Source organism: Papilio xuthus, unplaced genomic scaffold (assembly GCF_000836235.2).
Source record: "Papilio xuthus unplaced genomic scaffold, Pxut_1.1 DF827679.1, whole genome shotgun sequence".
Taxonomy (NCBI): domain Eukaryota; kingdom Metazoa; phylum Arthropoda; class Insecta; order Lepidoptera; family Papilionidae; genus Papilio; species Papilio xuthus.
Window position 1 is genome coordinate 1,802,106 of NW_013530970.1, and position 13,190 is coordinate 1,815,295.

The 13,190-nt window shown below is 33.9% G+C and overlaps 2 protein-coding genes across 4 annotated transcripts; both read right to left on the minus strand.

The window, feature by feature from the left end:
• Positions 1 to 1,108: 1,108 nt before the first annotated feature.
• On the minus strand, positions 1,109 to 2,916 carry LOC106117799 (gustatory receptor for sugar taste 43a-like). Its single transcript, XM_013312243.1, has 4 exons — positions 2,824 to 2,916; positions 2,288 to 2,394; positions 1,639 to 1,803; positions 1,109 to 1,339 (listed from the first exon to the last, which is right to left on the minus strand). Exons 1-4 carry the CDS (start codon positions 2,891 to 2,893, stop codon positions 1,271 to 1,273), a joined length of 411 nt encoding a protein of 136 aa, XP_013167697.1. The 5' UTR covers positions 2,894 to 2,916; the 3' UTR covers positions 1,109 to 1,270.
• A 4,549-nt stretch (positions 2,917 to 7,465) lies between these two features.
• Positions 7,466 to 12,516, minus strand: LOC106117795 (uncharacterized). 3 transcript variants are annotated; one of them, XM_013312238.1, is made up of 10 exons: positions 12,386 to 12,516; positions 11,084 to 11,228; positions 10,540 to 10,740; positions 9,127 to 9,474; positions 8,996 to 9,061; positions 8,739 to 8,801; positions 8,396 to 8,476; positions 8,223 to 8,282; positions 8,112 to 8,145; positions 7,466 to 7,535 (listed from the first exon to the last, which is right to left on the minus strand). In XM_013312238.1, exons 2-10 carry the CDS (start codon positions 11,222 to 11,224, stop codon positions 7,531 to 7,533), a joined length of 999 nt encoding a protein of 332 aa, XP_013167692.1. In that variant the 5' UTR covers positions 11,225 to 11,228; positions 12,386 to 12,516; the 3' UTR covers positions 7,466 to 7,530. The 3 variants fall into 3 exon arrangements, with proteins under 3 accessions (XP_013167692.1, XP_013167691.1, XP_013167690.1); XM_013312237.1 differs by lacking the exon at positions 7,466 to 7,535 and having other exon boundaries at positions 7,916 to 8,145; positions 11,084 to 11,208; XM_013312236.1 differs by lacking the exon at positions 7,466 to 7,535 and having other exon boundaries at positions 7,916 to 8,145.
• Positions 12,517 to 13,190: the final 674 nt, after the last annotated feature.

Below are 13,190 nucleotides of genomic sequence, written 5' to 3' on the forward strand. Positions count from 1 at the left end.
ACTGCTCAATAGTTTTATAAAAACTACACAGTAATATGTTGAATATAATTTCTATTATAGTTAAATAAGTAAAAATATTTACAGAAAATATTCCTACTTCTTTTTGGATATATTTGTACACCAGTGATGTCCTTTGGATTGTTTTCGTCATCGTTAACATGGTGACCATGGTGAACACGTGTCAAGAGACTTCGGCAGGGGTATGTTTTACGCAATATTTATTGATCTTTCTGTTAGTTACTCCACTTTCGACCGCCGACAGTCAAAGGGTTAAAACAAGTATTTAACTAAACTATCTAACTGTGGGCTTCTGAGACAAAAATCTCCGTTTTATTAAAGGTAATGACAGGTATCACGATATGACATTATCTTTGATAAAAAGGAGATTTTTGTCGGAGAGCGTCGACGTTCTTTCGGTGAAGGAAAACATCGTTATGCAATCTGCACATATCTGAGAAAAAATTCAAAGATATGTGTGGAGTCAACCAACCCGCATTAGGCCAGCGTGGTTGACTATGGCCCAATCACCCTTAACTTAGGGTAGGCTCCGAGTCCCTCGGTAGGGACATATACTGACCTGATGATGATGATAACGATATGTAAAATGAAGATTAAGGTTAAGTTTAAATTGATTCCAGATGACCGAATCCAAAAGACTAGTAAGCTGCCTTATGAAGTACATTTCTGGCGACGACGACCCACTCTACAAAGTCTTGGACGTATACTACTTCCGTTTTCGTGTAAATAATGTTCATTACTCGCCACTCGGCTTATTTAAATTGAATAATAACTTTTTGTTAACGGTAATTATGTCATTAATATAAGCTTGTTGTTAAATAAGCGCGTCACCGTCCGGCCGAAATAAGGACTTAATTATTAGCATACGTTGTTCTAGCATAGCATTAGACTATGTTCTCGATTTATCACAAATTTCAGCAAGATCCATGAAGCTGTTCTGATGAAACCTTCTTACAAACATTCATCAACGACTAAACGAATTTGGATGGGCTATGTTTTTTTTATTCCGCGCTAACGAAGTCGCGGGTTAGAGCACACTTTTTCGATAAAGTTAAAAAAAAAAAATTTTATTTTCAGATATTGGGTGGAGTCATCACTTACTTAATTTTATTTGTAGATTTTCATTTCGACTCGGTGTTTGTTTGAGCATAAATATAAAATGAATGTATTTAAATAAGTGGTATAAATTAGCAAATTGTTTGTTTTTGTCATGGTCGTTGCCAATGCACACAGGAAATTTGGAGTTAAGCTATTACGTGCACTCATCAATGAGTCTCTGCTGCACTATAATAAGCATATAAGTGGTAACACCGGCGATTATCTGAAATAAAATAACACATTCACTGCTTAAGATATAATATAGAATAATTATATTATTATAGTATTTTGATTATGTATACAGCGTGTCCCAAAATTCAACGATAAAACTCTAATAGTGTATAGCCAGATCGTCAAGTTCTTTAACTTGTAAAAAAAGTATACATCATGTGTTACTAGAGTTACTATGGCAATTTGTCTATGGATTGGAAACCGGAACGTTTGCAATTCTTTCTATTATTGTATACGAACTAAAAACATAATATATTTTTATCTGGATTACTTGTACACTATCTTACTTACGCCAGCAATCTGTGATCTGTTTAATGTGCAAATATTGAGTGGGGAGAACGAAGGGTTGTAGAGAATCAATTGTTTGTGAAAGGTCTCCAGCTCCACAGGCAGGGGCTGGCCGGGTGGCGTCATGCGGTACGTTAACTGGCTAGCTAGTACTCTCGTCTCCTCCATCTGTTTATATTAAATTAAACATCAAATAATAAAAGAAAAATCACATCAGATCAAAATCAGTTTTTAGAAGTTTTTGCATGCCGGATATCAATCTTTTCTCATTTATTTTATTTACGTCTTTTTATGTTATAACTGAAGTCCGGCAAATACTTAGCTGTTTTAAACAGTATGTATATGATTTTTTAGTTAAATTTATTTTATAAAATATAGAGTAAAATTATCACTATCAGTGTATTTTATTTATTAAACGAATAACTATCGGCCGCGACTTCGTCCGCGCGGAATTAAAAAAAACCCTTAATTATTACACTACGTGTTCTTCCAAACTATGTTCTACATTCATGTCGAAGTTCAGCGAGATAAATACAGCAGTTCTGACATCTATACCTAGAGATACCTTCTAACATCCATCCATACATCTATCCAAACATTATCACTAATAATATAAGTTTGATGTGGATTTTATCTGATAGTTTACACTTACCTCCTGGTGAGTGCGATGGCAAGGTTCAATTAGAAGAAATATTTTAAAGCAGTGATATGTGCACCAAATAAATTGAAGTACGATATTGAAGTTTCTCATAAATCCAGCTGCGATAAAAAAAAGAACCGCCGTCATGAATATCATAAATTTAAGAAATCGTAAATAGAATTACGTTGCGTCATTTGTTGGTCAAGTTAATCGTTTTAGCTTGATTTGTGGTAATTTTCAAGAGTAGTGTGTCATTCCACTTTCATTCTGCCATTAAAATTTAAGAAATGAATTAGTAACTGTCGCCTGTGACTCCGTCGGCGCGGGTTTGAAATATAGATATTAGCCGATTCTCAGACCTTCTGAATATATACGCAAACTTTCATAAAAGTCAAGCCGAAGGAGTATGGTAACTAACATTGTGAGATGATAATTTTATATATAAGCCTAGCTGTCGTTCGTGACTTCGTCCGCGCCGGATTAAAAATAGATAGTCGATTCTCAGAGCTACTGAATATGAAATTAAATTAAATTGGTCAAGTACTTACTTGGTGAACAAACGGCCGCAATTAAATAATAAATGGAAACGACAAGGTAAGTTATAAAGGATATGTACATTGCTATAAGTAATATTCCATTTTCCTCATTTAAATCTTTAACGATATTGCAAGTTGTGACGTAACAATCCGCTATCTCTCGTAAGCTGTTTTCGGCTAAAAGAAATTAAGAAGATATCATTTTGTTTACCCCAAACACAATTATTTGGGTGTAATGGTTTAATTAGAATACAGAGTTGCAAGAAGACAAATTAATCGTTTCGCGTATGCATCGGCGGTCAAAAGCGGAAGTTCAATTTAACGTTTCGTGGCACCGCACGTCGGTTCGCATCGATAGTGGTGTTGCCCGCATCTTAGGCGCGAACAATTTTAATTAGTCAAAAATATGCCCGACGACCAACAATTCCTTGGTCGAAAATAAAAATTGATGAAGATCATTATCAGATTATTTATCCAAATGTCCGGTTTTGTTAAATAAAGGATGCAAATTGTCTTTGAAACTAGATCGAAATATTTACCTGATAAATAAACGTCGAAATTGAAATTGCGTCTTTTGAATAGGACTCTGTGTTTTTGTTCTACTTGTAAACTAGGTTGCAGCAAAAACTCCTGGTTGATATCCGTGGATGTTTTCATTAAAATTGGAGAATATTTTACTGGAAATGTATAGAAATTATGGTTAAAATATTTTCTACTGCGCGTTCGAACACTACTCCACTACGAGGACATAGGAAGAGACGTGTGTGTGCTCGAATAAAAGAATTTAAAATTCCTTTTATTACATGTATTGATCCTGTTAATGGGTTTAAGTGTTATTACCTAATGTTAGGAAGAAAACCCGACACATTGCCGATGTATCGTCGCAACACTAGCCTTATTAAAATGTCGACGTGTATGTCCCCTCCCTAATCAATCTGACACTTGACTTGGTAACGAAAGCGCGCCATTCGCGCCAAAGGATTCTAATTAATAAAATCTAAAACTAATGACATGGACATCTTTTGGTGCCAAATCTAACCTAAGCATGCAACTAACGCACTGTTGTTAGACGATTTAACGTAATAAGGTGTTTAATATAGATTTGCCAGTCTGAAGTGTTATTATTACATACTTGAATAGTCGATTTTTTTAATTAAAATGAATACGTACGATTTAAATCCAGATGTTGGATTAATTCTCGAAGGCGATCGTTTATTGTTTTCATAGCAGATTTAGCCAGTAATATAACAAGTGAAATTTGCAGATGCAGAAACAAAGCCATACTGTACTTGAAGTATTGACTGCCGTAAACGTAGACAACTATCACTGGAACAAGTAATTTCAATTGTAACGAACGACAGAATAATTAAAAAGGTAAAAACATGCTATGGTGATTATTAAATTAGGAAAAAGTTAGTTGGGCAGTTACCGGTTTCCGAGACTAAAATCATTGTATTAAACATATCGTAATCCCTGGTATTATCTTTGATAGCGATAACAATATGTTATAACACGTTGAGCGCCACGCGTATATCTAAGACAATCCCGTTCATGCCACGAGCGCTGCTTATACGCACTGGTATTAAAGGACCGGTGTTTCCGATTGCAGTAAAAAATAGTTTACATTTTTAACCTATTACCTATAGGCTTTGTTTCAACACGTTACGCGCCAAGTCTGTTTTGTTTTTCTTACCGCTTAGCCCGCTCAGATAAAATTTCTTCGAAATGGATTCGTGGCCGTTTTTCTTTTGGGACAAATCAGTTCATTACAGTTCAAATGTCATTGAGCCTCAAACATCCTAAACAGAAAATCTATTGTCAGCCACCGATAGCTGACGCGGCCTAAACGGAAAGTCTAGTGTCAGCCACCGATGGCTGACGTGGCGCTCAACATGTTAAATGGAGATATTGGTCTCAGAAATCCACGATTAATGTGTCATTTACGTGACGCTAAGGGAGGACAATATCTACGTATTAAAATGTATTACTTCCTTTCCCACGTGTCATCGAGTCCATAACATAGTAACCAAAGTCCACACCCATAAGTAAATACAAGCCGATCATAACACAAATAATGGCAACTATAAGCTTCTGCTGTCCTGGTACACCTTTGATTTTCTTCAATTTTATATTTACCTGAAATTGAGTATTCAATGAGAGTTTTATAAATAAAAGTTGAATGAATAAACTAACTTCACTCGTATCAATAGCGGTCGTCCGCGACTCTGTTCGCGCGGTGTTAAAATACATAATTAGTAATATATGTGTTCTTCCACTATGTTTTATATATATGCCAAATTTCATCGAGATCCATTCAGCCGTTCTTTAGATACTTTCAAACAAACATCCATCCATATAAACATTCGCATTTATAATATAAGTAAGATTACAAACGTTAAGAGCTGTTTATAAGTTTTCTTACTACAGTTAGGAAGAAAATCCGACACTAGCCTTATCAAAATATTAACGTTTATTGTCCCCTCACTAATCATTCTGACACTTGACTTAGTAACGAAAGCACGTCATTCATTTTAAATTATTCTAACTAATAATGTCTTAAAGTACCTTGTCAATATTTCTCAAATGTTCCATAATGTGTGTCATACGATGCGGTCCTTGGAATACTCCGAGACCGGTGATAATCAATATTGATGTAACGTCAACCAACCATATAACCAGAGACGATAGAGTAGTCACCCTAATCGCTTTCTTTGTACCAACGTGAAACAAATCCATAACCAAACCGATGAATGTAAATATGTCTGTAATGTTGCATTCGCATAATATTAGTAAGATTTTTAGTTCTCTTTGGAAGAAATAAGATCAATATTTGCATTATATTTTTTTTATCATAAGATGGCAAACAAGCGCGAGGCAACCTGAAATCGCTGAAATAGCGAAGCGACTGTTGCCATAGACAATTGCAGATGCGTTGCTAACCTTTGATTGACCGAGATGGGGATGCATAGAAAGAGAAAATTTTTCCTTCCTATGCATTCTCTCATCTGAAAAATCCACTTCCATTTCCCATCCTTTCCCTGTAAGAGAAAGGGTGAGAAGGGAAAGAGGACTAAAATTAGGCCTCTGGGAAGCACACTCATCAGACTGTACGCGGAATTGCTATCTCTTCACGTCTGTCTTCTGTGTGGTCGTGGTATTTCACCAGGCGAGCCGGGCCAATTCGTGCAAAGATGCTAAAGCGGGCTCTACCACTGTTATATTCTAAAGACGTCCGGAAGGTCGTCAAGTTCTGATTAAAAATAATAGAACTGTATTAAAGTATATAATTGGTTTTCTTTTTGTTTTTGAAGATACTTTAAGCTTATGTACTTTTTATATAGACTAGTTCTATACAGAACAAACAATCAAACCTTTCCTTTTTATAATATTAGTTTAAATGTATACTTGCTTAATATAATAAGAAGAAATCTGCTATAATGGGTCATGAAAGAAGAATTTTGAGCGTAATATCCATTGCTCCTTGGTTCTAATCTCAATGGAGCTACGCCTTGAAATCGTGAGATTTGCAGCACCAAAGCTAACGGTCCACGGACTAAATATCCTTGATTTTCCATTTGAACACGTCTACTATACGAAATAATCAGTACAGTAATGATATATTTTCTAATCTACAAAATCATAATGTTTATGTTGACCTGTGTTTATTTAATTCTTATTATTTTAACTTACCGTTTATGGTTCTATGGTGCGTCCGTTTTATAATAATAATGGATCAACAAAATATTATGATAAATAATTGCTTTGGTGAGGGTCGAGTGACTACAAATATTAAGTAATAGTAATATAATATAAATATAATAATAATAAATATAATAATAACTCTTTTTAATATAATATGTTTTGTATATATATATTTTTTTTTATGAAATGTATTATATTAGAAATGTATATAAATAAATGTATATAATATAATAATAGTAAGCCATTTCAATGATAACTACTTCGTAAATATTTTTTGGTTAACACAATATTTAGACCAAAAAATTATAGTATAATTATATAAATTATATATACCTTGACTAGACTATACAAGATCTAACAAAGTAATGACTGTCGCACGTGACTCCATCCGCGCGAGATTAAAAAAATTAATAGCCCAATTTATTTTCCACGCAACCGTTCTGGGGATACCTTCAGACAAACATTCATCCGTCAATCCAATTAAACATTTTTATTAATAATATTAAAGTGTAGGAATAATAAACAACAAATGTACTTATTTAAATTAGTCTATGATGAACAAAAAGTTATATCCGTCTGTCTTTACTCTCTGCACTGTACTCTGTTACTCTGTGGTTCCTTTTTACAATAAACGCTCATTGAACTTTTTGTGCCGAGTTACAATTATTTTTCTACAGTAAGATATACTAACGTTCGATTCTGATCCCATCTAGTATTATGTGGTGTTATGATGGAAAATGGTACTAATTTTTCATGTGAAGTGAAATAAAAAAGAAAAATTTAATAAATTTACATTTATTTACAAAAATATATGGCATTTTAAATTAATCTAAACGTGGGTTCCCATTACATTAAAGTGTTTTGTCAATGGAAACTCATGGTAATTAACCGGATGAAGCCGAGACGAATGTGGAAGAAGCCATGCCGAGAACGCTGGTGCCGAACTGCAGCAGTGCTCTTATGATGTCCAGCTTCAGAGTCCAAAACGGAGACGGAGACTCATCCGTTGAGTTGACACTAGACTGGAAGATGAAAGTTATATGTTAGGTTAGTGCTACCGAAATTAAAAACATATTATTATCTCTATGGTTTCAAAGACAATGATAAGGATGACAATATGAACCAGAGAGGTGACAATAATTTTTTCATCACATTATAGTAACATAACTTGATATCTTTACAATACTCGATGAGAAAGAACAAAACTAAAATCCTGTAAAGAATTTTAATAAAACTGCAGTTGATATTACATTTTAATTATTAAATAAATACTCACGTACTTCATTTAATAATGCTTTCAAATAATGCCTGTCACAAATATTAAAAGGTGACAATTAATATAACCTATAATATAAAAGCAAATGTTAATTCCCATAAATATTTTATTGTATCATCTTTTTAACGTAATAAATAAAGTATTCACAAATACACAGTTTTATTAATTAATAATAACATAATCAGCAAATAATAAAAAGCTTCCAAATGTCATTTAGTTTGTCAGCGATGGGAGCTACCTCCAGAACTTGATTTAGACATATCTCCCAACAAAGAAATTACAAAACTGGCAACAAAACCACCAGAATCCGCCATTGGCTTACTTCCATCTTCAGAACTTGAATCTGGGTCTCCGGCCTAGAAAAGAATACATATGATAAATGTATAAAATCTCTAAAACATATAAATTTTTCAAAACATTGAAGGCGACTTACAGCACTTGTGCCTTTGACTAACTTGGAAAGAAAATTTCCGAAAAATGCGCCATTATTTTGCTGAAAAAAGGTTGAAAACTCGTTATCTCAAGTAATAACTTATTTAAATATAAATAAACACTCTATGCCAAAGCGTTTTAAATAAAAGTAAGCATTGAACGTGTTAAACATACCGCTCCTCCTCCAGTTATCGTATCCAATGAAGTCAAAAGATAACTAGCAATAACAGCTCCCGGATTCTCTTCTCCTTCTGACTGGAAAAGAATATAAACAATTGATTCAACAATACGAACATATTAGAAAGATGTAATGTTAAAATAAAGAAAGAAAAGTAACCACAATATGGGTCTCAGACAAAAATATCAAGAAAAAAGGAAAAGAAAGAGACGAATAAAGCAACTAGTGTCAACAAATGGGACCTAGTAAGATAAGAAGAAAGACAGACGAAAATACAGAGAGATAAAGAAGAAGAGACACAGAGAAGTGTACTTAGTATTCGTTACTACGATTACGTACCAGAAGTCCAGCAAATAATCCAATTCCAGAGGCTATAAGACTATTCAAATCGATGCCGTCTCCCTAAAATGGTAAATTTTCTTAGTAGACAACATTATTACTATGATCTTTTCCCTACGGAGTGTCGACATAAAATATTATTCCATGCATTTCTATCAGCCGTTAGCTCTTTCATGCAATCCATCCATACTTTCTTCAGCTTTCTTCCACCCTTTATAGTAGATATGTGATACTGAAAAGAAATATTTTATACTTACACTAAGATTCGCAACGATTCCGCTGACCGTAGCTAAAAGTGATCCTAAATCTGACTGGCCATCTTCCTAAAATCATAACACTGGTCAGTTGTGGAATAATATAAAAATTAACTATTAAAAAGAAAACTTACCCCGCCACTTAAACCTGCTAAGAGACCTAGAATACCACCTCCTCCTCCATCCCCACCACCTAGAGGTTCATCAGAGTCATATCCCGAATCATTATCTTCTTCGACAGAATCTAAATTGGTCTCTGAATTTTCTTTAGAAATATTACGTACATTGTCTTCTACATTTACATTTTCCTTTGAGTCTTTGACTTCACCTTCAGCTGATGTGATTTCGTTCTCTTGTTTTTGGAACGGAGTTTTCAATTTAGTAATTTTTTCGTTTTCAATTTCATTATCTTTGACAAATTGACGACGATTCGCTTTGACCATCATTTGCTTTACAATCATATTTATCATGCTTTCAACAATCTGTAATTACAATAATAGCATTATTTATTAGATAAATATTTATAATAACTAGCGGTCGCCCGCGACTCCGTCCAAGCGAAATTAAACAAAACATAATTAGTAGCCTATGTGTTCTTCCAGATCATGTTCTATATGTATTCCAAATTTCATCGAGATCCGTTTAGTCCTTCTGGAGGTATCTTCAAACAAATATCCATCCATCCATCTAAACATTCGCATTTATAATATTAGTAAGATTTAAAATATTACTTACTTTGTAAACTCACATGAACACTTTTGTGCGGTCCAGTGTATATCACACAACACTCAAACTGTGCATTATGCATATATTAAAGAAACAAAAACACAACAACAAACACTTGAAGAAAATTATAATCTTGCTACACACAATGTAGACGTGAGTCGTAAAGCGTAAAGTGTTAAAGCAAACTTAAAGTGGTAATAATAACTGCCCTTTTAATGCAAATTTAGTACGAGATATCTTCACTAAAGGACTGCTTAAAGGCGCAACTTCATCAGGCGATAACTCCGTTATAAAGCATGTGTGAAGTTCCTGGAGTTGAAGGGCCAATGAAAATGCTCAATCGATGTAAAGCAAGCATCGCGTCCGAATCAGTTGACGTATAATACGCAGTATGGAAAAGTAAGTTCTATCGTCCATCGCAAAGAGGCCCTAACGACTCATGAAAATGGTTCTCACATGCAAATACTATGACATTCATGAGTAAAAAATCTCTCGCACCACGCATGCGTTTAATGAAACTGCCCCCTAATAAATAACAGGTACCCGTGCGTAGTGATACTTATAAGGGGTTAGACAAAGTACGCTACGAAGCGATTCCATAACGAAATTCAAAAATAGAACTGAAAATAACTTTCTATGACGTGACGTGACTTATTACGTGATTGTCGCGCGTCAGTTCCATACAATTTTGAAGTTCGCTGCGGAATCGCTTAAAAGCGAATGCACTTTGTCTACCCCTTGATTCGAAGTAGTAAGAAGCTAAAAGAATATTGCGTGAAAATAACTCAAATATCAAACATAACTAAAATATCAACACTTACATTGGCTGAACTTGATCCTGGAAATAAACCGGTGACTAATTTTAGTACACTGAACACACTACTGCCGCCGGTAGACGGAGCTGGTGTAAGGTCATCAAAATCATCATCATCGTCGTCCTCGTCAAAAGGATCTGGTGTTGGTAAAGTTTTTTCCGTCGAAGTTATGCTTGATGTACTAATAGAGATACTTTGTAAATCATTCTGAAATATTAAATTAATTAATTTGTATTTGGATTGATTGCAAATTTTAGTTTAAAATATAAATCTAGCAATTTTTATAAGTTAGAAGAGACTTTTAAAGTTCTTTTTTTAAAATATCATAGAGGCCATTAACATCCCCAATTGCAGATGCTTTGCCTACCTTTAATTAGGTCTTAGGAACGCACATTCATCGGACGAAACACGGAATTACTACCACTTGACGCGTGTCTTCTGTGTCGTGGTATTTTACCGGTCAAGGTCCATTCATGCATCAAATATTATTGCTGGCAACTACCATTGTTTAGTCGAATAAAAAATAAAATAGAATTTATATTTCACTCACCGAATCCTCTATGTCGTCTTCAGCTCTTCTCAATCTAAAAGCAGGTGTCGGTGCACAAAAAGCGTTTGCAAGAATTGACATCGCGAGCAACACGCTAAAACAATTTTTCCTTTCCATAGTTGCCACTGTAACGCAATACATCTAACTGACGGACAAACATATAAAAATAGTATATTTAAAGCATATAATTAATGAAGCCCTGCAAATGATACGATCGCAATTTTAATTACAATATAATGTACATCATTTTATTAAGTATTTATATTCACAATACGTCTAATTAAATAAAAATTGCAAAATTTGCTGAGACTAGATGCTATGGTGGTTATTTCGTGAGTGATTGAAAATCCAACACTGAATGTCTTATTAACTTGTAATCCAGGAAATGCGTACAGGGTGTTTTAAAACGTATGGTTTATGTATGTGGCATACATGTGAGTTTCCAAAGCCAAAACTATACAAATATATTGCTATCTCAGTTTTTTCAACCAGAGTGAAAGGGATGACAATACTTATACTAGAATGTTCCGTTCCTATAGGTAAGATCCAAAGTAACTTGATTCTGACCACTTATTGTTTTATTGCATTTTTATCCGGATTTTACTTTACAAATGCATTTAAACTAATTAAAATTTAATTCCTAGGTCACTTAAGTTACGGTGGGGGCACTGCCGCCCCCTAGATTACCAAAGAATAATATAAAGTTACGGTTTACAATAGTTATTACACCACGGAAGGAGATACTGACGACATTTCCATTTGTCAGAATGAAGAAATCTGTTGCCTTGTTTGTCGCTTGATCAGACGCCCCTTTATACAGGTTGTTTTAAAATTCGTTTATTTCTACTACTAGGTTACAATAAGCCATAGACGAACGAGTACATTAATAAAATTCTACAACTTTTTAAATCTTTATTATGTAATTGTTTACGCAGAATTATTTTTGTTAATTGTGGTTAACGAATAACATTATGAAATTTTAACTACAAAGGCAATTTGGTCAAAAATGGCGAACACAACAATATTCCTTACGTCACAAGACAGAGGTTCTGAGAAACATAAAATTAATATTTAATTTTATATGTATTTAACTAGCTGTCGCCCGTGTATCGGCCCGTGCGGGACAAAAACTTAATTAGTAGCCTATGTGTTCTTCCAGGCTATGTTCTTAATTAGTGCCAAATTTTAGGAAGATCCCTGCAGCCATTCTTAAGATACCCTTTAATAAACATCCATCAATCCAAATTTTCACTTTTTAATATATATAGAAAAAAGTAAGATAGGAAAATGAACCAAACTTACCTTAGTAATATCATAAACTTTAAAAGATATAATAAAATATTTACATATCTAAAAGTTCACTAGTTTAAATCCTTAATTATTTTAATACTTTCACTAAATACACACTTTTTTTTTTGTAACTTAATAACTTAAAGTCATGTGTTTACAAGTAGTACGTTTATTGGTGACTGTATTTTTTTTTTATTAAACGAACACAAAACACTTAATCCGACGAAGGTCGCAAGTTGTTACTTCAAGTTTAAAAGAGCAAAATAATACGGCCTTTCGAAATCGTATGAAATGTTTTTGTTTGAGTTAATATAAAGGTTTGATAATCGATTACTATTTGTTTTTTTAACCTATGGTTTCTAAGACTAAACTCTTTGTATAAAACACATCGTGATCCCTGTCATCTTTAACAAAACAGATAACAAAATGTTTTAATCGGTGATGTAGGCCTCAGCAACCTACGGTTAGTAAATTAGATATGTCTGCATAGTTTTAATTCAAATTCAAACGTAATATTAAAGTACGATTCCGTTATAGTGTCGGTTAAATGAGAACAAGGAGTAAAATCGTTTTAGAACGTTGCAGGTAGCCTTAACCCTTTTGTATAAATGTTTTTAAATATATTGGCGGCTCTTAACTGCGCGCGAATCGTTGCGCACAATTTTAAGTGTTGTCGAGGGAAGGCACCGCGCAGTGCACCGATGACCTCGAGCCGCCAAGATATTTGAAAAGAATTATACAGACCACCTTTTATTACTTCCTACGACATTGCGTCACTTTCAATGTCATATACACTTGCACAACCAGTTGCTAATAG